Here is a 27933-nt window from a genome sequence, read left to right as displayed (position 1 = left end):
GTGTAAAACCATCTCCCGACATATAAGTTTTGTTTTGTTTCCTATCAATATGGTTTTTAATTTGGTTTTTAATTTACATTTCCTACTGGTGTCTATGATCTCCTAGTGTACTTATTTGCTAGATGTACATCTCTTCTTGTGAAATGTTTAGATCTTTTGCATGTTTTTCATTAAGTTATTTATTTTCTTATTATTGAACTTTGAAGTTTCGTTATATATTTTGGTACAACTCCCTTTAACACATATAGGCTTTGCAAATATTCTCCCTCCGTCTGTGGGCCATCTTTTCATTCTCTTAATAGAGGCTTCTGAAGAGCAGAAGTTTTTAATTTTGATAAAGTATAATTTATCAATTTGTTCTTTTATGGTTTGTACTTTTGTTGTCAAACCAGGAAATCTTCGCCTAACCTGAGATCACAAAGAGTTTCTCCTGTTTTTTTAACCATAAGTTTTACAGTTTTATATTTTAAATTTGGGTTTATGATCTATTTTAAATTAATGTTTGCATATGATGTGAAACATAGGAGATAATTACTTTGCATATGAATATATAATTGTTCCATCACCATTTGTTAATGACTACCTTTCTCCATGGAGAAATAATAAGTTGTCCATATACATGTGGATCTATTTCTGGACTCTCTAGTCTATTCTATTCACGCATTTGTCTATCTTGATGCTAATATTATGCTACCTTAATTACTATGGCTTTATTGTAAGTCTTGAAACAAGGTCTACCTTTTTAGTCCTTCAACGTTTCCCTTCTTTCTCCAAGTTGCTTTCTCTACTTTGGCTGTTTTGCATTTTCCATGTAAATTTTAGAATTGGCTTGTCAATTTCTACCAAACAAACAAACAAACAAACAAACAAACACCTGCTAGGACTTTAATTGGGATTAATTGGCATTAATCTGTAAACAATTTGGAGAGGACTTACATTTCCACTATCTCTAGAAAACCCCCCAGTATTTGGAACTAAAGAGTACACATCTAAATAGCTCTTAAATAAATGTAGAAATCAGAATGGAAATTATAAAGTATTTAGAACTAAATGTGAATACAAATGCAACATGTAAAACTTTTTGGCATACTACTAAAGTGGTACCTGAAGAGAAATTTATAGCACTTAATGCCTACGTTACAGATAAAAAAAAGATCTCAAATCAGTGACATTAATTTCCACCTTAAGAAACTAGAAAATAAGGCAAACTCAACCCAAAAGTAAGCAGAAGAAAAAAATAATAAAGATAAGAAATCAATGAAATAAAAACAGAATAACAATGGGGAATATTAGTGACAATAATTAGTAAAACTTATCCTCTAGCCAGACTGGTCTGGGAAAAAAGAGAAAAATAAACAAATTACCAATATAAAAAAAATAGATTATGTCATTACATATTCCACAAATATTAAAAAAGATAATAAAATAACATAAATACACCTATTTAATTTCACTATGACCTGTAAACATACTTTGCATGACTTGGATCCTTTTCAATTTATTCGGACTTGTTTTATAACTCACAATCTGGTCTATATTGATAAATGTTCTGTGTTCACTTGAAAAGAATGTGTATTCTCTATTGTTGGGTGTTCTATGGATGCCAATTAGGTAAAGTTTGTTGGTAGTGTTGCTCAAATCTCCCTTTCCTTGCTGATTCTATATCTATTTATTCTATCAATAATTGAGAGAGGAATAGTAATGTCTCTAAATAAAATTATAGATTAAAATTTTTTTGCAGTTCATTTTATGTATTTTAGTGCATAAGTATAAAGGATTATAATATCCTCCTGATAAATGGACAACTTTATCATGCAATGAACTTCTTGATCTCTTATGATAATGTTTGCAAGAAATCTACTTTGTCAGGGGCACCCAGGTGGCTCAGTGGGTTGAGTGTCCGACTTCGGCCCAGGTCACGATATTGCAGTTTGTGACTTCAAGCCCCACATCGGGCTTGCTTCTGTCAACATATCAGTGCAGAGCCTGCTTCAGATCTTCTGCTCCCCTCTCTCTGCCCCTCTCCTGCTTGCACGCTCTTAAAAACAAATTTTTTAGGGGGTGCCTGGGTGGCTCAGTCAGTTAAGCATCCGACTTCAGCTCAGGTCATGATCTTATGGTTCAGGAGTTCAAGCCCCGCATCGGGCTCTGTGCTGACAGCTCAGAGCCCGGAGCCTGCTTCAGATTCTGTGCCTCCCTGTCTCTCTGCTCCTTCCCCACTCATGCCCTGTCTCTGTCTCTCAAAAATAAATAAACATTAAAATTTTTTTAAATAAATTTTTTTAAAAAATCTGTTTTGTAAGATATTAATGCAGCCATTCAATTTTTTTTTTTTTTTAGAACCAATTTTAAAACCAATTTCCATCGTTTTACCTTTGGGATATTTTGTCTTTTTTATATAAAGACAGAATATAATTGGGTCTTAGAATCTGAAAATCTCTGCCTTTTTATTGGGGTGCATAGGCCATTCACATTTAATGTCATACCTGATATCAGCTTAGTTTTAAGTCTATGATCTTGCTATTTGTTTTCTATTCATTTCATATGTTCTTTGTTCCCTTCTTACAGTTTTTTTTTTTTTTACCTTCTCCTGGATTAAATATTTTTATGATTCCATTTTATCTCTTTTGTTGGCTTACTATCTATATGTCTGTTTTGTTATTTTAATTGCTTTACAGTTTATAGTATATCTTTTAATTTATCTCAATCTACCTTCAAATGATATTACATCACTTCATGTATATTAGAACTTCACAATAGTATACTTCCATTTCTCCCTTCCCAGCTTTTTATGCTATTGTTGTCATACATTTCATTTGTATATGTTATATATCAAAGGTGTTATTATTATTTTGATTATTTTGTTCAAATAGTCAACGATCTTTAAGAGCTTGAAATGATATGAAAAAATCTTGTATATTTATCCGTCTAGTTACCATTTTTTGTGTACCTCATTCTTTTGTTCAGGCTCATATTTGTAACTGACATAGTTATCCTACTGCCTCTCATTAACATTTCTTATAGTGTGGGTCTACTGGTGAATTCTTTCAGCTTTTATACATGAAAGGTATTTTTGCTGGTTTTAGAATTCTTAGTTGAATTCTTTTTTTCTGTCAGCATGTTAAAGACATTGCTCCATTGTCTTCTCACTTGCATTGTTTCTGATAAGAAATCTATAGTTATTCTTACCGTTGTTCAATTGTACATGATTTTTTTTATTCCGCTACCTATTTTTTTTTTTTAATTTTCTCTTCATTACTGCTTTTGAATAATTTGATTATGACATGTTTTGGTGTAATTTTCTTCATATTTTTTTGTGCTTGGGCTTTACCAAGCTTCTTGAGTCTGTGGATTTATAGTTTTCATCATTTGGCAAAATTTTGGCCATTACTTCACCAAATATTTTTCTTCCCTCCTTTCTCTATTCTTTATGTTAGGGACTCCAGTTACACATACATTAGGCTGTTGAAGATGTCCTACAATTCACTGATGCTCTTTACAATTTTTTTGTTGTCTCATTTTGGATAGTTTTTCACTAGTCTTTTCTTCTGCAATGTCTAATCTCATGCATTGTATTTATTACTAATCTCATCCAATGTTATTTGGCCAATACCATCCAGTGTGTTTTCCACATCATACATTGTAGTGTTCATCTCTAGAAGTTTGATTTTGCCTTCTTTATATCTCCCATGTCTCTAGTCAACTTCCATACATATGGGCTTTAGTTATAAGAACAGCTTTAATGGTCTTGTCTGCTATTGTAACTTGTTTCAGTTCTGGGTTGGTTCCAATTGTTTCTGTCTCTCTCATATTTTCTTGCTTCTTTGCATGTCTAATAATTTTTTATTGGATATTGGACATTGTGGATTTTACCTTTTGGGTACTGTATATTTTTATATTCCTATATATATCCATAAACTTTACTCTGGGATGCAGTAATTTGAAAACACTTTGATTCTTTTATGTCTTATTTTCAAGGCTTGTTAGGTGAGACCAAATCATCATTTAGCCTACAGCTAATTACTCCCCTACTAATAAAACAAGACTATTAGGAGTATTCTACTCAAATCCCTTTAAATTATGAGATATTCAAGGCTGGTTAGTGGGAATGGGCACTTTTCCCGCATTATATGAAGTATGAACATCAGGACCATTCCCTCTAATCCTTAAGTTGAATGGTTCTTTCCTGATCTCAGGTACCTTCCTATCTTTATTGGTCAATCAGTACCTTGATGTATACTGTTTAGATCTCTGGAGCTCTATATCTCTACAGCTCTCTCCTCTCTGGTACTTTATCTTGTTAACTTTAGCCACCATGGCTCTCCCTGGATCCTTTATTCAACTCTTCAACTCAAGGAATCCATCACATCTGCCAGGGTTCCCCCTCCTTATTCTGCCTGGAAACCCTCTCAGGAGTAAGTTGGAACAATCATAGGGTTTATTTCATTTGTTTCCTATTTCTTGGAGATCACTGTTCTTCATTTCTTAATGTCCAGTGTCTTGAAAACATATTCTTCCATAGAAGTTGTCTTTTATTATTATTATTATTATTATTATTATTATTATTATTATTTCAGGTGAAAGGGTAAATCTAATTCTTATTAGTCCTCTTTGGCAGAAGCAGAGGTCCATAGATAGTCTTTGTCCACACTTCTCACTCTACACAATTGATTTTTAAATTTCATGAACACCTTTAAACATTCCAATTTCTAGAACATTCAGTGAAGGAGAAATTCCTGCTGAACTTTTTTTCTGGAATTTGGCAAATAACCCTGTAGGGCCCAATTATAATCAATCTTTTGAGAGACACAAATCGTGGCTATCTCTTATATCTCTGTTAATGTAATCAGACAAAGTTAAGGGCAAGTTCATATTTCTGGGCAACTATAAAAAATTATGGCAGGCCCAAGAGGCTATGCTGTTTCAAACATGACTAAAAACACACTGAAAATCATTCATTCATTTGCATCCTACTCTTCTAGTGACCCTGTAAAGTTTAGGCCCTGGGAGAATCTTGGCTCAGAGGCCCAGATCTTTTTATGTTAGCACATTTCTCCCTTAGGGTAAACAAGGTATTTTCAAAGAACATTCATTCTTTGAAGTCAGTTTGAAAATTAGTGCTGCAGGATTCTAAATAGTACCTCAGCAGCCTGACAGAGATAATGTACAACTGCAATGTGTTCACTGTGCCAGGATGTAATTTACTCTTTCAGCACACACCCCTTCCTTCTGTGTGTGCCTCAGCTCAAAGCGTATGGGATTAACCAACTGTGGTCCAGTTTTCATCAGGTTTCTTTCTGAATGCGTACAATGTTGAAACTTCAAACCACAGTGGGTTTGATCATACTGGGCACTGAATTGTGCTTGGATACTTCTTCTCAACAATTAGAGCTGTCACCACTGGTTCCCAGGGGTTATATGAGGGGTAGGGGCATTAAAAATAGTTAAATTGACTCCCTCTGGTCATCAAATGTAATAGGATCTATTAAAAAGAAATGTTCAAAATGTATGCTAGTTTTTAAAAGTCAATGTACCCACTGATCTACCTATCATTTAAAAAAAATCTAAAGTAGAGAGTTTTGATGAGCAAAGAGGAAGAGATAAATGAGACCAATCAATTTCTTTTCCACTCATGCCACCAAGAAGAGCTTTAGTCCTGGTAAAGATTTTTGGCTAAGATAGCACAAGTAACTAAAACCCAATGACCTATGTTCTTATGATACCAAAGCAGTGATAATGACTGATGTCATGCTAGCACATCAGTGAAATTAAAATACAAAGTTGTTCACGTCCAAGTTTGTATACAAACTTGCTAGTGTAGGGACACACTTGACTCCATGTGAAGCAGTGGAAAGTTAAGAGTTATAGAGGGAAAAAGGGGTAGATATCAGAAAATGTCTCTTCTTTACTTACTTTACCCTATTCACTGAATTAGGGCTATGGGCTCAAGAATTTCACCCATTAAAAAATCAAGTTTTACATTTATTTGTTCAATAGAACATAGTGTCTATTCACTCCTTCCCATACCCTCCTTTTTCAAAAAAAATTTTTAATGTTTATTTATTTTTGACAGAGGGAGAGACAGAGCATGAGTGGGGGAGAGATAGAGAGGGAGACCCAGAATCCAAAGCAGGCTCCAGGCTCTGAGCTGTCAGCACAGAGCCCGAAGCAGGGCTCGAACGCACAGACCACGAGATCATGACCTGAGCTGAAGTCGGATGCTCAACTGACTGAGCCACCCAGGTGCCTCCCCTCATACCCTCCTTTTAAAAAAGCTGTTTAATTATTTAAATACTTGGGGACAATTCAGTTATAAAGGACACAAGTAAAATAGAAGGGCTTATTGCAGGTAATAAAATTTAATTCACAATGCCTGCATGACAACGTCATAGCAGATATTTTAGCACAATATAAAAATGCAACAAGACCTGATGTGAAAGATTTGGGACTTAGTTTATTCTTCAGTTTTACGCTATAGGAGTTCATATGGGCTACTCACTGGATGCAGGATGGGCCTGGTGTCCAGGTGCTGGGTTAATATCTAACACCATTCTCCTCCACTGCACACTTTCTGGCTTGTGTTACCTTGACTTGGGTTTAATGATATGTGGCAACAAACTTTACCCATAACAGAGTCTGACTAAGAGACAGTCATTTTGAATTCTGTTTTGTCTCCGTGTAATTCATGTCTTAGTCACAATCTTCAAGGAGAGTATTTTTATTAGGTACATGGTTTCCATTTGCATAAACAATCTGGTGAAAAACTGCACATGGGTGCTCCCTAGGTATTATGTGATAAGACACCTGGAGTGAATTATTTGAATGAACTTAAAAGAAAAGACTTGAGAACTGATTTCACACATACGAGTAAAGAAAGCCTGTCACAGTGACTTAGAGACAAAAGCTAGAGGTTGCTTCCTTTTTAATAGATATGTGAGGAGTTGTGTTCAAATTTCTTCTTATTTCTCAGTCTGAATACCCATATTTGTTCTTCAATGACATTAGAACCAAGGTAGCATTCGGTGCAGGCAAGTGTGAATCAAAGAGAGTTTGGGACTCTAACAAAACCATGTACATGTACGAAGGAGCCACAAGGAATAAGCCCATGTCACAACTGAAATAGTAGATTTCTATATAAGGCAAGAACAGTTTTCTCAGTAGGACAATACAAAGTCTGAAGGATAATATAATCTGAACTTTCAGGTTTTGGAAAGAGTAGAATGCTCTTTGTGAAAAGTAAGAGCGGCATCCATGGAGCATATCACAAGATAGCTTCATTCTAATCTGTTTGGTTGAGATTGCCATCCAAAGCTTGCCTTTAAGACTTATTCTCGCTGACCAAACTGCTTTCTACACTCTGTATGTTCTCCAATAGGTGGGTTTCCCAACATAGTGATAACACTGAACAGGTATCTGTTTTTACTGAAACTAGTAATTCCTCATTAAAAGAAAAAATATGAAAACTGAAAACATGGAGCATTTCCCATTTATACTGCACATTTCGCAAAGACTTGTATTCCATTCTAATCATCAAGTCCACAGTCAACTTTAAAGTTAAAATGAAAAAAATGGCAAGTGATAAAGCGAGAGTAGAGAATGTATTTATGATGAAGAAAGAATGGTGGGGAGGAAGAGATAAAACAATCATCTGTAAATTATCGAAAAAGGGATAGACTACTCGTTAAATGTAGTGAAGTGGTTTTTTTAGGGTATAATATAAGAATATATTGACAACCATGATTTCAATTTTAGGTGTAATTCTAACAAATTGCATTAAATTGCACACTTTATGGAAAAGTATAATGGAAATTATGTTCTTACCATCTGTTTTCTTTGAATCATTTCCGACATTGGATTGATCCTTCCTGTCGGTCTTATTTTTACCATCTTTCAAGTCACCTGAAAGTAATAAACATGACAAACAGTATATAGCTAAAAGGGAAGTTATAAATATCCTTAAACTTGTCAAGGTAAGTAGAGGAAAAAGAAGTGCATAAGTTTAGTCACGAGGGGGTACATGTCTGAATGTAAATATCTTTTATAGCCACATATTAGGCCTCAAAAATTAGATTACAATACAGAAACTAAGACAAAGCTCCTGTTAAACAATGTTTGCTTAATCCAAGAATGTTTATTTTCCAAGAAAGGCAGTTCAGCTTTATTATTAGGCTGTGGAGTGAAGAAAAACTTAAGTCAAATGTAAGTTATACCAGGTAATAGCTATTTAACTTCTATATGCTTCAGTTTCCTCATCTGCAAAATGGGGATAATAATAACTACTTTATAGACATAATATAAGGACAAATGTATTTAAGGTATTGAATAAATCATCTAGTCCTTCACTCAATGACAATTGTTACTGTAAAACAGAGCTATAAATAGTATTCTAAGTAATGAGCTTGTTGAAACATGATTCGTAAATGTTAAAAAACACTACGCAAACAAATGTACAATAAACACGTGTCAAACACTTACTTAATTCATTTATGAAGGAACCAGAGAGACAGCGAGGATGGTATTCAAGGGCATTTAAGGAAATGGGTATTTATAGGCATTTTATAAAACCGTTAAAATAAGACGGTTGTGTTGGAAATAAAACTGGTTATGTCGTACAATAAAATCAAAACCTTCGGGGGGTTATCTCCTCTAACAGTCAAAAATCTGTAAGTTAGCATAGAACTTCAGAGCACCTAGGCTTGAGTCAAATAGTAAATGACAAAGTTAGACATAGTCATGTTCTCCCACAGCCAGGGTCATCAAACGATAGCTCATGGGCCAATCTGGAAAGAAAGGTTTTTTTGGAAACAGTCATTTATATATTGTCTGTGGCTGCTTTCATGCTATAGTGGTAGGAGCTGTATGGTTGCAAGAGAGACACGCAAAACCAGGAATAGTTACTGGCTGGGTCTACGCAAAAAAAGTCTGCTGACCCCTGTCTAAGATAATTAATCCCTGGGCATGTGTGTTCAACAGTATGCCAGTGTGACATTGAAAGGACATGGCACCCTTTCCCCCAGCCTTATTCTCAAGTTTTGGAATTTTTTCTTACAGTCTTACTGATGGCATCTTTCTGTTGTAGCCTGCATAAAACCCAGAATAGATTACAACTAAAATACTGGTACTATTGAAGGGAAAAGACCCTAAGAATAATTACAACCAGGAAGAAGTGAGCAGGGTCCTATCTCTTTTTGCTTTCTTTGTGCCAGGCAGTGTGCCAAATGCTTTGCATGCGTCATTTCATTAAATTCTTGTAACAACCCCTATGAAGGTACTACTATTGAAAGTAGATAAATTCATCAAAGATTAATTCACTAAAGGATCAATCTGCAGAATAGCAAACTCATCAAATGATTGAAGAGGTTTTCCAAGTCTGAGTTTTCTTCTAACTTCCCTGCAGCCACTCTGTCATATACTGGTTGGCCCAGCTTTGTTGAACACAGTGCACTGTGTATGCCCATAACCTTGCATATGTGTCTCCTTCTGGCAGCACAACTGCTCCTGTTGGCTACCGTGGATCTGGTTTAAGCCATTCGACTAATAGTTTTTGCATAAATGGCCAATTGATCTTTCTACAAAGTGATTTTGTTTAAACCGACTTGTGAAGAATTGACATGAAACTCATATTGTCATCTCCATTTTATGGCTCTGGAACCTAAGGCATGGATAAAGTAATTTACTACAGTATACATAGATGGGTCTGATTCTAGAGGCTAAGCTCTCAACTACTGTATCTTGCAACTTCCCTATGAAGTGTAACTTTCTGATTTCGGGCTTCTGTTCACTGTTGCCATTTCTAAATGCCTTTGGTCTACAGATTTAGAAAGAAATGATTACATAAGGAAAACTCAAGACCATTTTGGGTTGTGATACATTAACAATGTATTTTCAATAAAATTCGACAAATCCTAAATTAAGTTGGGAGTCAGTAAATTCTCCAAGTTTCCTCTTAATTCTGAATGGGATGAATTGGCTGAAGGGATTGAGGAAAAAGGTCAACTTTAGCCACAGTGTAAGCAGGAGGAGTTCAAGTGAAGGAAACGGTCACCACCCTTTACCACCATAAATGGCCAAAGAGAGGATTCCTTTGGAGGTTCCATGAAACAGTTCAAATACTGGCTTCTTCCTGTTTTAAGGATGCCAGAGATAGATTCAAGGATCTTAAGCCCTGTGGTCAAATGAATTCCCTGCAGAAAAATGATCTTCCTTTCCCAAATGAGCCTTCACACCCCTAATGCACAATGCTTTATGCCTTCAGGGTTTCCCTGGACTGGAGATTTAGGTACAGCTGCAGCAAAAGACCAGGATGTCTTCCAGAAGTCAGCAGCAGGGGTTCAATTTGCTGGATTCTAGCCAGCAGCTTGTGGCAGCCTGGCTTCTCCTCAGTCAGGGTTGGGGAGGCTGATAGAGAAAGTACCTTGATGGAGACCAGAGCTTAGGGGATCTCATAGTTGCTGAAAAGGACCACACCTCCAGAACCCCACTTAACCAAAATCCTTCAGTTCTATCCTGGAAGTATCTTGGGTGACCACAAAGAAGGGCGCTGGGAAAGTGACACATGTTTGTTTGATGATGTTCCTTGAACATAACCCATTAGGTAATTTCCCATGGGTTGTATATGGAGTAATGGCTGATGTGAGCTGTTATTCAATAAACAGGGGAAACAAAAGAGCCTTTCTGCGCAGTTATAAATCATTTTAATTAGGCTCCTGTAACACAGTCTCAAACCATCATTAGCCTTTCTTATTATTGCTCAAAATTGACTTATTTTCCCATCTCTTATTTAATACTTAATTTTTAAGGGAAATGGTAGACTGTTGATTACTTTGGGAAATAAACACAGTTGTGAAACCAACCCAGCCTAGCTGAAAACTTGGGCTCCTGTTTGTTCCTTTCAGGCTCTCCCTCTTACAGTCTTCAAAATAAATTACTGCCATCTTTGCCCTCTCTGGGTATTTGTTTGTACCCATTTCATAAAATTCATAACCATTTCTATGACTGGCATGTTTATGTTCATTGGTTTCTCTCCCTGACCAGACCTGGGATTGGTAAACTATGGCCCATGGGCCAAACATGGCCCCAGTACCTGGTCTTACATGGCTTACAAACTAAGAATAGTTTTTACATTATTAAATGGTTGAAAAAAGGGAAGAATATTTAATGATGTTTGAAAATTGTATAGGATTGAAACTTGAATTTTCATAAATAAAGTTTTATTGGAATATGGCCATGCCGATTTGTTTATATGTTAGCTGTAGCTGCTTGCACTAAAACAGGAGTGTTAAGCAGGTGTAACAGGGACTGCATAGCTCCCAAAGCCTACACTATTCACTATCTGGTCTTTTACAGAAAAAGTGTGCCAATCCCGGGAATAAACAGATCATAAGCTTCTTGTGGACCTCCACTGAGCCTCAATATTTTTGATTTCCTGTTCTCCCCAGTAGTGCCAAAACTTGCAAATAGTAGGGACATGCTGATTATGAAATATAAAATTTGGACTCGGATCTGAATTTGACCTGAAATCTCTACTTAGTGGTTTCTTGACCTTAAGAAAGTGATTTAACCTCTCTGACTTTCAGTTTCCTCATCTGTAAAATGGGAACGAGGTATGTACCTCCAGAGTCGTTAGCATTTTTAAATGTAGATAAAATCTCATGTACAATGTCTGGCAGATGTTAAGCATTCATTAAATGTTAGAGATATTACAATAACTATGTTTATTAAGGGAAAGCCATTTTTTTACCCACTTTCCTAAAAGACAAACAAATAGGGAAGAAATACATCTTGCCTCTCTCAGGAGCCCTTACATATTCCTCCTTTGGGAAGGAGAGACTCATCTAGAAGGAGGAGTTTGAGAATGCAAAGCTCAGCCCAGCCACCCATTTCTCTGGTTCCCAACTCCCTTTGAGATGTGTTTTCCACAAAACATACACCTTTTCAGCCACTCCAGAAGCAGCCTGCTGGGGTGCTAGGATGCTGGGGTGGTGGCGGGAGGCAGGGGTGGTGGTCCTAGTCCTGTCTGCTCTGCCAGTGTCTGGTTGGCTAAGCTCAGCTCAGGGCAGATGTGTGACGTAGCCCATGTGCTCAGCAGACCAAGATCACATTTTCCAATTCAATTCTAGTTGCAGCAGAGCTAATATTTTGATCATGGACTTTTTGATTCTGGTATCTCTCTCTTAGTTGGTTCTGACCTCAGGAGTGGATGAGATGGGGTCTTTCGCACTGCCCTCTAAAACTCCAACAGGTATATCATAAATTCTTATAAAGTTGAACATATTTTCTGGACCATGATGCACCTGAATACAAAACAAACGAGCTATGAGCAGTCTCTAGAACCAGGCTGCTGAGGGTCTGGACAAGTGGATAAAGGCCTTCTCTACCTCCTCTGGTGGTCAAGAGGTTACCTGAGGGAATTTATGTAAAATTCTTGAAACATGATATGAGCTATCATCATTATCATATGTATTAAAATACTGTTTTCTGATTCTACATGTTATATATGTTCATTATAAAAATAACTGGAGAGTGTCGTGCTAAGCACCTTCTATATATTTCTCATTTACTCAGGCTATGTAGCATACATAATAGCTATAGTATGGCCCTATAAAGCAGGTAAGAGAATACATACATAAAGAGAGGACTTAACACAGCATCTGATGTAGGTGCACCTGGGTGGCTTAGTCGGTTAAGTGTCTGACTTTGGCTCAGGTCATAATTCCGTGGTTTGTGGGTTCGAGCCCCATGTTGGGTTCTGTGCTGACAGCTCAGAGCCTGGAGCCTGCTTCAGATTCTATGTCTCTCTTTCTCTGCACCTCCCCTGCTCGTGCACATGCATACTCTCTGTCTCTCTCTTTCTCTCTCTCAAAAATAAATAAACATTAAAAAAAAAACAGCATCTGGTGTATAGTCAATAAATCCTAGTTTGTTCTATTGCTGTAATTGTTTTTTGCTATCATTATCATTACTGGAAGCTCACAAGTGGTCCTTGCTGTGAGCAGATATTATTACACACATTTTACAGAGACAGGAGAAGGTTAAGTAACCTGGCCATGGCCACTTAGAAGTGAGAGGCACAGCTGTAACTTGAATCCAGGTCTGTCTGACTGCAAAACTACCTTGCCACAACCTGGCATTTGACAGCTCCAGAGACTCTGAACTTCCTGCTCTTCCCTGAAGAAGGTAACCAACTCCATGCCCTTGTGCCTCAGCTCATCTTGCTCCCTCTGTCTAAGAAGTCCCAGTCTCCCATCCGACCAGCAAACTTCAGCATTTAAAGCAAAGCTCAGGCATCACCACCTCCTGAAGTTTTCTGTGACATTTCTCCATTCCACAATCCCCAGATGCAACAAAGCTAATGTCTCTTTTTTGACATGATCCTTGGGCATTTTATCAGCCATGCTACTACTGTTACTAGCTCGGAATCACTTCTGAGGATGTTCATACCCCTATGAGATTGGGGACTTCCTATGGCTTTTCCATTTCTAAATTCTCAGTGCCAACCACAGTGCTTCGCACATAGTTATTAACCAATAAATATCTGTTGCCGTAAATATTAAGAAATCATCAACAGTAAGTACAATCATCCAGATCATCCTGGTACTTTTCTGGTCTTAAAACCTAAAGTTCTGGGGCACCTGGGTGGCCCAGTCTGTTGAGCATCTGACTTCAGCTCAGGTCATGATCTCGTGGTTCACGAGTTCGAGCCCCACGTCAGGCTCTGTGCTGACAGCTCAGAGCCTGGAGCCTGCTTTGGATTCTGTGTCTCCCTCTCTCTGCCCCTCCCTGATTCATGCTCGCTCTCTCTGTCTCTCTTTCTCTCTCTCAAAAATAAACATTAAAAAAAATTTTAGGGGCGCCTGGGTGGCGCAGTCGGTTAAGCGTCCGACTTCAGCCAGGTCACGATCTCGCGGTCCGTGAGTTCGAGCCCCGCGTCGGGCTCTGGGCTGATGGCTCAGAGCCTGGAGCCTGTTTCTGATTCTGTGTCTCCCTCTCTCTCTGCCCCTCCCCCGTTCATGCTCTGTCTCTCTCTGTCCCAAAAAAATAAATAAACGTTAAAAAAAAAAAATTAAAAAAAAAAAAAATTTTAAACCTAAAGCTCTGCATGCAGGAAGCCCCTCAGTCCCGGGCAAGGTGGTCACCCTAATGTATATACTTATTCACCTACAGATGGCCAGACACATACTATAGGAACAGACCCTAGATAGACCAGGGCCCCAGCCCTGCCTACTAAAGGGATAGTATATATGGAAGACTGATTTTCCAGTCCACCCATCTGGGCAATAAGCCCTCAGGAATGTGCTGGGATTGTTAACAGGTATTTCCCCAGTGGATAGGCAGGCACTGGCCAGAGTCTCCAGAACAGCTGGGAAAGGCCTGGAAGGTATAAATCTCCCCAGAAAGAATGGCTCAAGCAAGGCTCTGGCTGCTTTTGATGGGATCCTAATGGGGTCCACGGCCCAGTGAGGTGTGATCAGCAGCAGCTGGAAGACCACAGAAGCCCTGTCCTGAGAGCCGTCCTCACGGGTGTGGTTGTTGGCCAGTTTCCATTCATCACGTCATCAGCACCCCAAAAAGAGCCTTTCACCGGTGAAACTGTACTCACCATTCTGTTGTTTTTCTCCTGAGGACTTCTCAGCTTTGGAATTTTTCCCACGAGGGTTGTCGCTTTTGTTTGTGCGAGTTCCATTGACTTGATTCTTAGCTTCTCCAGATGTCTTTTTCTCAGCTTTGCCAGCCGCGCCTTCTTCAGCCTGGCTTTTGGCTTCCATTTCCTTTTGCTTCTCCTCCGCGGCCAGGCGAGCTTTTTCCTCTGCTTCCTTCTTGGCCTTCTCCTCTGTACCCAGGGCAAGTTAGGAAAGGCACAGAAAAGATAAAAAGAGGTCACACTATTAGGGAAATTGCCTCTTTGAACAAAACCAAGCCTTTGCACTGAGTGTTTGGGGTATATTTTTGGTTAATTCACATCAGATTAGTGTGTATATTCAGGAAACCAATAAAATTGGTTCATGGTGATGTCATTTGTGAAATCAGTGGATTATAAGGGAGGGCAGGGAGAAAATAATAATAATAAGGATAATGATAATTAATAAATCAAGATTATAATTGGCATCTTCAATATTATCGTCAGTGACTTCTCTTGAGTGTGTCCTCTATGCCAGGTATTATGCTAAGTGCTTTTCAAGGAATACTTCCTTACATTCTCAAAATACCTTTAAGCAGTAGCTATTATTACTAAAACCATATTTTATGGAAGTGAAGTCAAGGCTCAGGTACATTACAAAACTCTCCTGTGCCACTGTAAAAATTGGAGTTTCATGTAGATCTGTTTAGGATCTGGAGTTTAAACATAAACAACTGATTACAAAACAGAAAGACAGGAAAAATAATTGCCACTAGAACAGTACAGTTTCAGGTCACTGTGAATTTAAAAGTAGGATGAGGATGGGGTGCCTCGGTGGCTCAGTCGGTTGAGCGTCCGACTTAGGCTCAGGTTATGATCTCACAGCTCGTGAGTTCAAGCCCCACACCAGGCTCTGTGCTGACAGCTCAGAGCCTGGAGCCTGCTTCGGATTCTGTGTCTCCCTCTCTCTCTGCCCCTAACCTACTCACATTCTGTCTCTGTCTCTCTCAAAAATAAATAAACATTAAAAAAAATTTTTAAAGTAGGAAGAGGATAATTAGGCCTTACAAAACACAGGTCTTCAAACTGTCCACAAGATTAGAGGTGGCCTTTCGTTTGGCCAGGTATCCTGGTCTGTATCTTCCCCTTTAGTGACAGGATGTCAGCTGTATTTCCAATTCTGCTTACTATGAAAGGATCTGGTTCTGTGTTTCATCAAAAACATGGCATAATTACATATGGTCAAGTATTCATGAAAAGATAGATTGGCTCATTCAACTGATAGTTTATTGAATAGCTACAGTGTCAAGCACCATTTTAGGTGCTGGGAATGTAGCAGCACGTAAGAATTATGAAATAGAAAAGATCATAATTAAGTAAACAAGTCACTAAGGTAATTTCAGGTGGTGAAAGGGTTTTACAAAAATGGTTAAGCAAAATAATATGATGGAACACAATAAACATAAAGGAGGGAGGTGGCATTACATCAGGAGGTAAAGAAAGTGCTATTTGACCAGATTCTTTGTCATGAATTGCTGGCTGTGCAATAATTAGGGGAAATGGCATATAAGATAGAGGAATTTAAAAATGTCAAGGCCATGAGGTAGGAATGAGTGTAGAATGTTCAAGGGATATTGAGTTAGTCAGTATGGCTAACACAAGTTTAGAAGAGGTTAGTGACAGATGATGTGGTCAAATGGCCAAGGACATGCAGAATTGAGATCATGCGGGGGCCTTGGAGGCAATAAAGTGGCACTTGGTTGCAGAAAGTGACACACACCTAACAGAGACCAATCATCCCTTAGGGTAGAGGCTCACCCCGTTTAGCATTCAACTGACTAAAAAGGCTTTCCAGATTGTGCCATCCATTATAGAAAACATTATTTCATTTTTTAAATCTAGATATGTTAAAAATATCCTACACCTCATTATTATCAGGGGTCCTCTTGATTTCCCTTGGTTAGTGTTGGTCCTGAAAAAGCTAGCTTTCACAGACAACAAGTTTGTTTTTAATCTAATGGTCACCAGAGTGACCACCAGAGTGGTTGTTTCCCCTGTTTTACCTGGTTAAGCTTTCACAGACGACAAGTTGGTTTTTAATCTAATGGTCACCAGAGTGACCACCAGAGTGGTTGTTTCCCCTGTTTTACCTGGTTAAGAGCACAAAGCCCAAATCTGATCCAGGTTCACATGTCATTGAACTGTATTGTATTTTGTGGATGTCGATGATCTCTGGCTTCATTAGGCTTCTCCCGCCCCTAGATTTGCCTGGCTTCAATGTCCTCCTTAATATATTATGAAGTTTTTATTACTCTTTTCATTGATTCATCTATCCACCTATCCAACTCAATGCCTTGGTGTCACCCCAGACAAATTAAATCGTATTCTGGAGGGAGAGGGGCAAGAATAGGATATTTTAAATGCTCTCCAGATGATTCTAACATGCAATCAGGATTGATGAGCACTCATTTAAATTTTAAATGTTTGCCATTCACTATTTCCTGACATTCTACTTCCCAAGAGGATGCATTTATACTTTACAATGAAAAGGCGAGGAAAGATTTCTTTACAAAATAACTTAATTATGCACATATAGAGTATGATATCTCTTCTGACTTCTACAGAAAAGTACAACTAAAGAGTAAGAAGATGCCCCTGCAGAAAATAGTGAAATGGCATTCTCAGTGGACTACAGGATCACAGGAGGCCCCCTGGAATGTTTGCCCAGACTTCCTCTCACCCTCGCATAGTGCCCGAGAGACAGAAGTCAAATGTCATCGCCATCACTGAATTCCCAGAGCCTGGCACATAGAAGACGCTCATGGAGTATTCGTTAACTAAGTGAAAATGCACACAATGGGTATGATTTGCCCAATCTGCCAATAAACCTGACTTGTACATATTCCATCTGTAATCTAGACCTGTGTAAAATACAGAAAGCATACAAACTCTAAAGTCCTATCTTGAAAGAGTTAGCCATTTGACAAATGTTGGTTTCCTTAACCACTAAATACAGGTGAGTAAAAAAGATGACTGTACTTACTATATAGAGAGGAAAAGTGAGGGGGAGGGGAATTCACTCACATTCAGGTAGCAGGTTAAATAATTTATGGTCCCCTCACAGAATCCCCACTGAATCTGTGGCAAACTTTCAACATTCAAAATATCCACAAGTCAAAAGCAACTGATAAAAACTGAAGGTGTTAAATTCTGGTTTGCTACAGAAGAGCATAAAATGTGTGAGCAAGAAAAATTTATTTGACAACTGAGTCAGAACAATTTTCTATGGAAATCTAGCAAGGAAAAATAAAAACTGGGAGAAGGTACATTTCAGAAACAAATCCATTTTTGCTCAACTACAGCTGACGGCGGTCAATTGATGTTTGAATTAATGAATGGCAGCTCTTATGCCATTACAATCAGATCCCAGGCAGCCTGCCCTACTATATGACTCCTGTCCCTGTGGCAACTGTGTTCCAGCACGTGGCTTTGCCATGTTCTTCCACTTCACCACTCTACTCCCGTCTCTTCATGATTCTGTGAAATAACTGAAATGAGTGTGATCAGCTATCAGCACCCAGTGATACTACTCAAAATAAGTAGACAAAAACAAGCAAACATATAACTAAGAAAAAAAAAAATCAGCAGAAGGTATGTTTGTGCCACTGTAAAGAGATTCTCATATATTTTCAGACATACAAGATACATAAACCTTTCCTACAAAGAGAAAAAGTAGACTAGCGCACAATTAATTTGTGCTATAAGGTTCCAACGATAATATATATAGATTTAACTTGTCAGGTCTTAGATTTAGCATCCATGGCACTCGTAGGCTTCTAGACTAGTGGGAAGCAAATGCCATAGTTCAATTTCATTTCCTTTTGCTTCCCATTTCAGGATATCTGTGGTGATTTGACTCATTATGAAAATGGCCCAAACCAGCAGCTAATGAGTAAAGGTAGAGCAAAGCAGAGCAGGGCCCTCATGAGCCACAAATCTTGCTCCTCCTTAGAGCTGGTCCTATCCCACGCTGCATGCTATGCATTCTGGGAGAACTACATTGATTTCATTTCATCTCCCTTTCTGAATAATGGTTTGTAGTCTCTTGGTTAAAAATGGTATTGCACTAGTTATCCCTTGGTAAAATTTTCTGAATTGCCTTCTTAAACTACCCACAGAGAGAGAGAGAAAAGGAAACTGAAAAACAACCAAAATACTATATGAATTTTGAATAGTTAACTCTTAGTTGTACACAAAAACAACAGAAAAATATCTCCAGCTATCTAAGGACCCAGAAGGTGTTCACACAGGATCTTTCTAAAAACTGAAGCCAAATGCTCTGGTTTCTCTTCAGATTGCATAAATCTTTCACCTTTTAAAAACTGAAGCCTCGGGGCGCCTGGGTGGCGCAGTCGGTTAAGCGTCCGACTTCAGCCAGGTCACGATCTCGCGGTCCGTGAGTTCGAGCCCCGCGTCAGGCTCTGGGCTGATGGCTCAGAGCCTGGAGCCTGTTTCCGATTCTGTGTCTCCCTCTCTCTCTGCCCTTCCCCCGTTCATGCTCTGTCTCTCTCTGTCCCCAAAATAAATAAACGTTGAAAAAAAAAATTAAAAAAAAAAAAAATAAAAAAAAATAAAAACTGAAGCCAAAAAGTGATTCAACTGATAGAAAAATTCAACTAATATTAGAAACTTAGGGGGGCGCCTGGGTGGCGCAGTCGGTTAAGCGTCCGACTTCAGCCAGGTCACGATCTCGCGGTTCGTGAGTTCGAGCCCCGCGTCGGGCTCTGGGCTGATGGCTCGGAGCCCGGGGCCTGTTTCCGATTCTGTGTCTCCCTCTCTCTCTGCCCCTCCCCCGTTCATGCTCTGTCTCTCTCTGTCCCAAAAATAAAATAAAAAACGTTGAAACTTAGGAATAAGGAAATATATTAATGATGTGCAATAAAACTAGTAAATCTTAGTGTTCAATGGAAATAATTGTTTAATACATATAAAACTTGATGCAAATATTACAAATAATATTAAAGGTTAAGTTAATTATAAAATAATAATCTACTTATAATCACCTAGATTAAAAATCTCATAGTATTTCAACAAAAACAGTGATTATGTAGGAAATAAATAAAAATTCCGTAAATCAGCATTTGCAAAGGAGTGTCATTATATACAATTTCTTAATTTAATTTTTTAAAATGTTTTTTTAATTTCTGAGAGAGAGAGAGAGACAAGAGTGCAAGCAGGGGAGGGGCAGAGAAAGAGGGAGACCCAGAATCTGAAGCAGGCTCCAGGCTCTGAGCTGTCAGCACAGATTCCGATGAGGAGCTCGAACCCACGAACCGTGAGATCATGACCTGAGCCGAAGTTGGACGCTTTAACAGAGTGAGCCACCCAAGCTCAACCATACCATTTCATATTTACATTGATACACATAGGTCAATAAAAATGTAAAGGAAATCTCTGGTAAAATAAAAATAGGATATATTTTAAAAGACCATTTATAAAGTTAGCTGCGGGGTAGGGAGATGGATTAAATAGATAAAGGGGATTAAAAGATACAAACTTCCAGTTACAAATAAATAAGTCATGGAGATAAAAGCTAGAGCACAGGAAATATAGTCCTACTGAAAATATTGTAGTAATGTTATATGTTGAGAGATCGTGACTATACTTAGGGAAAAAAAGAACATAAAATTAAAAGGCATAGGACAAACTAGTGCAGGGCAGAAGTTGCAAGATATTTTGTCAAGTGATGAATTACCATCCTTAACATATAAAGAGTTAATATGAATCAACAGTAAAAATATAAACATTTTAATGGAAAAATGAAGGGGGGATATAGGGAAATATTTCCCACTTCTATTGGGAGATAATATTAGTTGAAAAAAATTGCCAGAGAGAAATTTGATAATATATATCAAGAGCCTTACAGTTTTTCATCTACTTTGACAGAGGAAATTTCACACCTAGAAATTTATCCTAGATAAATAATCATACGTAGGCTCAAAGACTTTTGAACTTGCATGTTTTTAACACTGTGATACGCAATAATGAAGAATTGGAAACCAAAATGTGCAGAAATGGAGGAATGATTAAACTATGGTATCACATACAATGCAGACATTTAAGTCATACTTTCCAAGAATACTAGTATGAAGATAAAGTGCTCAAATAGAAATAGTAAACTGAGGGGCACCTGGGTAGCTCAGCGAGGTAAGCATCCGGCTCTTGGTTTTGGCTTAGGCCATGATCTCGCAGTTCCATGAATTTGAGCCCCACGTCAGGCTCTGCACTAGTAGCACGGAGCCTGCCTGGGATTTTCTCTCTCCCTCTCTTTCTCCCGCTCCCCCACTCACACTATTTCTGTCTCTCCCAAAATAAATAAATAAACTTAAAAAAATGTTTAAAAATGAAATAGTTAAATGAAATACAGGACAATATTATACTATGATCGCAATGTATGGGGAAAATTTTTACTTATATATATGCATGATAAATAAAATTAAAAAGAATTACATTGGGGGCACCTGGATGGTTCAGTTGGTTGAGGGTCCGACTTCAGTGCAGGTCATGATCTCACGGTTCATGAGATCGAGCCCCACGCAGAGGGCTCTGTGCTGACAGCTCAGAACCTGGAGCCTGCTTCTGATTCTGTGTCTTGCTCTCTCTGCCCCTGCCCTGCTTGCACTCACTCGCTCTCCCTCTCTCTCTCTCTCTCAAAAATAAGAATAAGCATTAAAAAATAAAAATAAACCAGCAATAGCATGGCTAGGAATTTACCCAAGGGATACAGGAGTGCTGATGCATAGGGGCACTTGTACCCCAATGTTTATAGTAGCACTTTCAACAATAGCCAAATTATGGAAAGAACCTAAATGTCCATCAACTGATGAATGGATAAAGAAGTTGTGGTTTATACATACAATGGACTACTACTTGGCAATGAGAAAGAATGAAATCTGGCCTTTTGTAGCAACGTGGATGGAACTGGAGAGTGTTATGCTAAGTGAAATAAGTCATACAGAGAAAGACAGATACCATATGTTTTCACTCTTATGCGGATCCTGAGAAACTTAAACGAAGACCATGGGGGAGGGGAAGGAAAAAAAAGTTAGAGAGGGAGAGAGCCAAACAATAAGAGACCCTTAAAACTGAGAATAAACTGAGGGTTGATGCCCGGGGGGGGGGGGGGGGGTGATGGGCACTGAGGAGGGCACCTGTTGGGATGAACACTGGGTGTTGTATGGAAACCAATTTGACAATAAATTTCACATTAAAAAAAAGAGAAGAGAAGAAAAAGAAAAGAAAAAAGAATACATCAGAACTTCACTAATAGCTATGTCTGGTTGGAGAGGTTTGGAGTGATTTTTATTTTCTTCTTTATATATCTTACTTATATGTCAGCACTGTAACCTAAACACAAATTATTCTTACACCAGAAAAAAAATGTTTAAAAAGTGTTAAATACTAAACAAAAATTGATCAATATTGAGCCTGGGTGGCTCAGTCGGTTAAGCATCGACTTCGGCTGAGGTCAGGATCTCATGGTTTGTGAGTTCAAGCCCTGCGTCAGGCTCTGTGCTGACAGCTCAGAGCCTGGAGTCTACTTCAGATTCTGTGTCTCCCTCTCTCTCTGCCCTCCCCCACTTGCCCTCTGTCTCTCTCTCAAAAACAAACATTAAAAAATGTTTTTTAATTGATCAATATCGATCAGACTTGCAAATTGTTATAGCTACACATCTTTGTTTGGGAACAATAATTTTCAGCCCTGAGAGCTGTTAAGAAATATTGGTTTAAGCTTTTCTAACAACTATGGGTTCTGGTCTAGCTCGCTTTGTAAATCAGGTTGGGCAGTAAAACCAAGACTTTAGATCCCGTTCTAATCCATTTAATAACAACATAGGTTCAAGTGCTCCATACAGCTCAGGCTTTCTTGAAATCACGGTTTTCTGATAGAAAAGAATAGGCAAAACAGCCTGGGATAATCTGGTACAAACTAATCACCGAGGGAAAAGAGATGCAAACTGAATTTCTTAACACCAGTGAACTAGTCAACAGCATTACCGGGAGGCTGAAAATGTAATAAAGTATTAGATATAGGTTAGTATTTTTACCACCGTCTTCATAACTCTGCATTCAAACCTCTAACTTTCTTTTCCAATTTTTTAAAGTAACAGCTATGAGTTATCAGGCACTAACCACACACAGGCTCTGTTCTCAGTGCTTTTCATATATTATTTCTGTTCTTTGCATCAGCTCTGTGATGTGTATTATCATCCCCAGAAGGTAATTTTCTCAAGAAATCTACATGAATCTGCCAAAGAGCACAGTGCAAATAGGGATTCAATTCTCCATTTCCCCACTAACTGAAATTTGCTTTGATATTCAAACTATTCTCCCACAAAACATACATAATCCAGGCTTTGTGCCTGTGTCCACTCCCTCCTTGTTCCCCATTTTTAAATATAGCACCTCCTTCAGGACTCAACCTCAAGCATCCTTGAAGTCCTGGCTACAGGATGCCTTCCCAAATACCCAAATAAGCAGGTTTAGGGAAACGTCCCTTTATGCTTCCAAAATAGCTTAGCCATATCTCCATCAGCGTACCTAATATTTTGTAATTATCCGCTTTTATTTACCTGTCATTCTTAAAGGGCCAGTTTTCTCCTGGAAAAGAAACTAACGCTCCCCCAGGTCATTAGTTTCAGAAGGTAACTTAAGGAAGCCAGATGACTGCAAACAAATTATTCTGAAGTACCTCTTTAGACTGTGTGCTGTCAGGAATTGGATTTTCAAACGTAATGAGTGTAATTGATTACAAGAGAGTGCTTCTTTTGAGATGAGGTAGTAGCTGCCACTGCTGTTTGCAATGCCTGCCAACAGGGAGAATTTAAATGTTTAAAGCATCTGAATATACTGTGAGAGGCTACACTTAAAGTACGGAAGAGGAGTTGGCTCCGTAGCTCAGGGTGCAACATCTGTCCTGAAATGATAAGGGCCCAATTATGCCTTAACAGCACCATAAACATAAATATAAATATAAGCCCTCTGTCCCACATGAAATGAGCAGCCACTTGGACAGGATTCTGTGGACAAGCCACAGTGGCTGGCATCTGATTAACTCCAGCAGTGAGGTCTCTTCTCTCCCACACCGGAAGCACCCCCTGAAGTATGAGGGGCCAACAGGGCCGGAACATGTTGCGCCCAGCCACTCCCGCACTTCTTCCAACGTGTTGTGCAGGCACTGGTGGATGAAAGTGTCAGTGTTGTGTTTGAGGATAGAACTCTCTTTCCTTGTTATGAGGATCTGGGGACAGGGGCCAGTGAGTGCTGGTGACAAGTGCAAATCCTTGAGTGAACTTCCATTCTTTCTTTGAAAGAAACTCTGTGGTAATGCCTCCTGCCCTCAAGAGGCTGTGAGCTTTGAGGATGAGGATGTCTGTTATTCACCTGTGCACTCTTGGCACAGAACACAGAGCCTGGCACATAGTAGGGATTCATTCAGTAGATGTTAACAAGCACTGACTATTATTGAAGGCTCACCTCCACAAATCCTACTGGGATCAGCCCCCTCACCGAGCTCCTCGCTGAGCTCCCAAGAGCCAGCTATGTTTTCGTGCCTCCCTGGAATCAGGCACCACAGCATCATGCCCTTATCTCAGGTATGTGTTCCTCCCTAGACTACAAGATGAGCATGTAGTATGTATGGACCATGTAGTATGTGTTCAATAAACACAAATACATGTATGAGCAAATGGGTTTCAGCTTTCAAGAAGCGCACAGATTTCAGTCTTTTTTATTTACAGTACCAAGAGTCATGATGTTTCTGATATGAATTTTGACATTGGCCTCAATGAATTTTACCTACAAGTTACCTTCATCTCAGAAGATCAGTCTGAGTTATGACTGAAAGGAAGTTGAGAACATGAAAGGAAGATAAAAATGTATGCAAGGATATTAAAGCTCTCTCTGTCCTAACGTAATGGCAGGGGTGGCTATTGGCCAGGCTTTACTTAGAGGAAGGAAGAAATTAAGGCCTCACGAGTGTGTCACATGACACGAAATGAGAATGAAAGTAGTCTAGCAAAAACCAAGAAATAACAACACCCATCCTCTGTAGAATCTTTATACCAAAAAGAGGAATTCAGTCATACAGCACAAAGGTCATGCTGAAATGGGGACTCGGTGGGCTGCCTCATTCTGTCATGTACTGAGCATTACGTACAATGAACAGCAAAAGACGGAAGAGCCTAACATTCCGCCACTTGGATAAACAGCCTGAGATTGTGCTTCATTTGCAATACCTAGAAATCAGGGTTGGCAATGCCTTGTTTTTTTAAGTGGATTTGGACAGATCTCCAGGAAGGTTCCCCAGTAGCATGTTACCTTTGGGCACCTTGGCCCTCCATCTCTCCCGATTGATGTGCACCACCTCAGTCCACGTGGCTTTGAAACTCTTATAGTCAACAGGGATGACAGAACTGTTGACGGGCGCACTTCCTTCTGAGCCAGTGCTCTTGACACCCGATCGCTTCGCATCTGCCGAACTGATGCTGTTCAAACTGGAGATCAAAAAGTCATACCCAAGAGGATGGTTAGTGTTTGAAAAACATATCCCAGTAAGCAAGCCCAAGAAAGGAGTGAGCAACGCTCCTCAAGTTATTGGGGTGCAATTCCTCTTTCCATATGTGAGAGATGGGAAATTCTGTATTCTCAGCAGGAGAAAAAGATCAAGATTTCAGCCTCATGAGTATCCATATCCCCTGTATTTCTTCTCTGTTGATTGGTATCTTCTTATTCAATATGACTAGAATTCCCTCATATGAATCTTCTGGCTTCAACTCTCCAAAGTTAACTAATTTGAAACCAGGCTCCTACTTAGTTCCACAGTGCACCCACCTGCTTCTACCCTGACCACTTTTCCAAGTTACCCAGTCACTTGTTCCTCTTTCTCTCCAGGTCCACCTCCCCCTGTACTTGAGTGCCTCTGACCCCAGGATCCCCAAGGCCAGAGTAAGATGATTTCCTTGTATCCTCTGGGGAAGCTGAAAAGGCACAGACACCTTAGAGATTGTGGGAAATGAGACATGCAAAAGACATTTTTTAAAATGAATATTACTTCAAGCTTGAAACATGGGCATTTTTGCAAACATAGAAAGTGTAGCCTCCTGGGAAACTTTAAGGTATTATACACTTCCAGGTGGCTTGCGCAGTGACTGACACAAATGCACACCCGCTGACAACCTTGGCTGACTAGACCAGCAGGATATGTTTCAGCCCAGTCCCGTGGGGCAGGGGACCAGGGAGAAGGCTTCCGTCCTCCTTGTTAGCAGCCGTCACTGGGTTCATTCACCTTGAGTGTTCGGGATCCCACTGTCCTAATATTCCTCTTACCTTCTCTCCTTCTTGCTCTTTTCTTATTTTTCCCATTAATTCCATTTCCCCCCTTTCTCATTTATGACAAAGCCCAGGTTTTACATGGACAAGCGGGGGAGGGGCAGGAATACTAGCCATGGTGCAAGCATTTCCTCTGTGCTTGATCCTGTTATAAGGGCTTTATGTAGACTGAATAACTCACTTCGTCTTTCCTCCAACCTAGGAGTATTACAACCTACATGGGAAATCAAGAAAACTCGCCTGAGATGACACAGCTACAACGTAATGGGATTGGGATGTTTAACCTGGAATCTGACTCCAGAACCTGCCACTAATCTATACTCAATATAATGAAACCGTGTCAGAGGGTGATTTAAAACTTGCAGGTTTTTTTCCTTCCTCCACTTCATTCCCTTCCTGAACCTAGAAATGAAAGTGAGTTTCATTTCTTGGGATGACTCCGATCAGGAGGACTGTCTTTTTGGATTATGGGAAGCAATAACTGTCTGGGCTCAGGCAATCAAAGTGCCAAGGTGGATGTTGTCACGAGCAAAAGCACCGAAAGAGAGAATGTGGTAGGAAACCTGTACTGGGAATGCTCCGGTCACGGTGTGGACCTTGGTCATTCCCTTCCCGGCCAGCCTGGAGAGTACAGACAGTACAGCTTCAACTCCTCTGAGAAAAAGCAAGAGGCAGACATCTCTCTTACAAGAGAGGGAGGGCAAACATCATTATGAAAAACCCCCATCTCTCCCAAAGGAGTGACTCTGTCCTTGTGGAGAGGCCGACCTGACCCTCACCCTTCAAGCTTCTGCACTGACCTTGAACGCCTCTGTCCTGTCCCGCCAGTTTGGGAGGTTTCATCAATTAAAGGACTCACGATCTTTTCGGTCATGTCCGTGAGCACAGTAAAGGTGGGTTCCACGATGAAATCAATAAAACCTGAAGAGAGACAGCAACGCTTCAGAGGAACTACACATAAACTGGTCCCTTCCATATTTCCCTATGGAATCTGATGAACCTTCTCTTTTTTTTTAAACTTCATCTGCAGAGGAGCTCCAGATCAGATCAGGAGAGAGAAGGTTGGTCTTATTCATTTAACATATTCCTGGAGTTGAATATCATGAGTGAGTTCCATCTCTCCTATGTAACTTCCCATGACTTTTTAGTAGATGGTGCAATAAAGTGCTTAAGAAACTCATATCCAACCTCCACTGTGTCATAGATCTGTGGTTGGTGCTGCATAAAAGATGAAGATGTAGAACACAACCTGCCTACCCTCAAGGAGTTCACAGGAGAGATGACCTGAGCACAAAAATGACCCTGAGGGGATATGGAAAGGGCCCAAGGGGAAGCCCAAATAAGGCCTCTGGGAAGGGAAGGAAGGAAGGATATTTGCCCTCTCACGAGAGGTCTGTGAATAGCTTTAGGGGAGTTGTGTGTTTGAGCTGAGACCTAAGGCTCTTCACTTTAGGTGGAAGGAGTGGAATAAGCAAAGTGACAAGGATAGGAAAAAGGTAGGATGTGTCTGAGGAATGACTGAAGCTTAAAGACTCTTTTGGAGTTGGAAAGGGGAATCTTGGGAAGGCAGGTAGTCACCTGTTTAGGGCAGGAGGCTCCTGAGGGTGGAGCTAAGGAGCTGAGACTTAGATGGGTACTCTACGCTCCTTGACGTGTTTGGGCACCATCACAGTTAAGATTTTTTTAAATGTTCTTTGGGAAAGTTAATTTGGCAAGAGGGATGGGAAGGGAGAGAGCAGGAGGGGCTGAGGCTGAGAAAATCATTTTAGAAGCTGTCGAGATAGCCCAAAGGAAGGTAAGGGAGGGGAGACCCAGTGTCATTCATCATAAGGCAGATGTGTGATGGAGGCACACGTCCACGTGCTGCAGTAGTGGTGCTGTCTCCAAGGAGATCTCGCACAGCAGAGCAGAGAACACAGGGAGGA

General features: G+C 39.6%; 1 protein-coding gene across 7 annotated transcripts in view; it reads right to left on the bottom strand.

Moving 5' to 3' along the window:
- The window catches only part of PDE1C (phosphodiesterase 1C), a 513888-nt gene that overhangs the window by 44228 nt on the left and 441727 nt on the right, over positions 1 to 27933 (bottom strand). For all 7 annotated transcript variants that reach the window (XM_086693111.1, XM_025929475.2, XM_086693124.1 and 4 more), the window contains exons 14-17: positions 26809 to 26929; positions 24998 to 25173; positions 14600 to 14830; positions 7822 to 7899 (exon numbers count right to left, since the gene is read on the bottom strand). In XM_086693111.1, coding sequence (XP_086549237.1) covers positions 7822 to 7899; positions 14600 to 14830; positions 24998 to 25173; positions 26809 to 26929 — 606 coding nt within the window. The remainder of the gene's footprint in view (positions 1 to 7821; positions 7900 to 14599; positions 14831 to 24997; positions 25174 to 26808; positions 26930 to 27933) is intronic.

Source organism: Puma concolor, chromosome A2, assembly GCF_028749965.1.
Source record: "Puma concolor isolate L17-30 chromosome A2, mPumCon1.1.hap2, whole genome shotgun sequence".
NCBI classification, from domain to species: Eukaryota; Metazoa; Chordata; class Mammalia; order Carnivora; family Felidae; genus Puma; species Puma concolor.
Note: the sequence above shows the minus strand (reverse complement) of the source record. Positions and strands in the feature narration are given on the sequence as shown.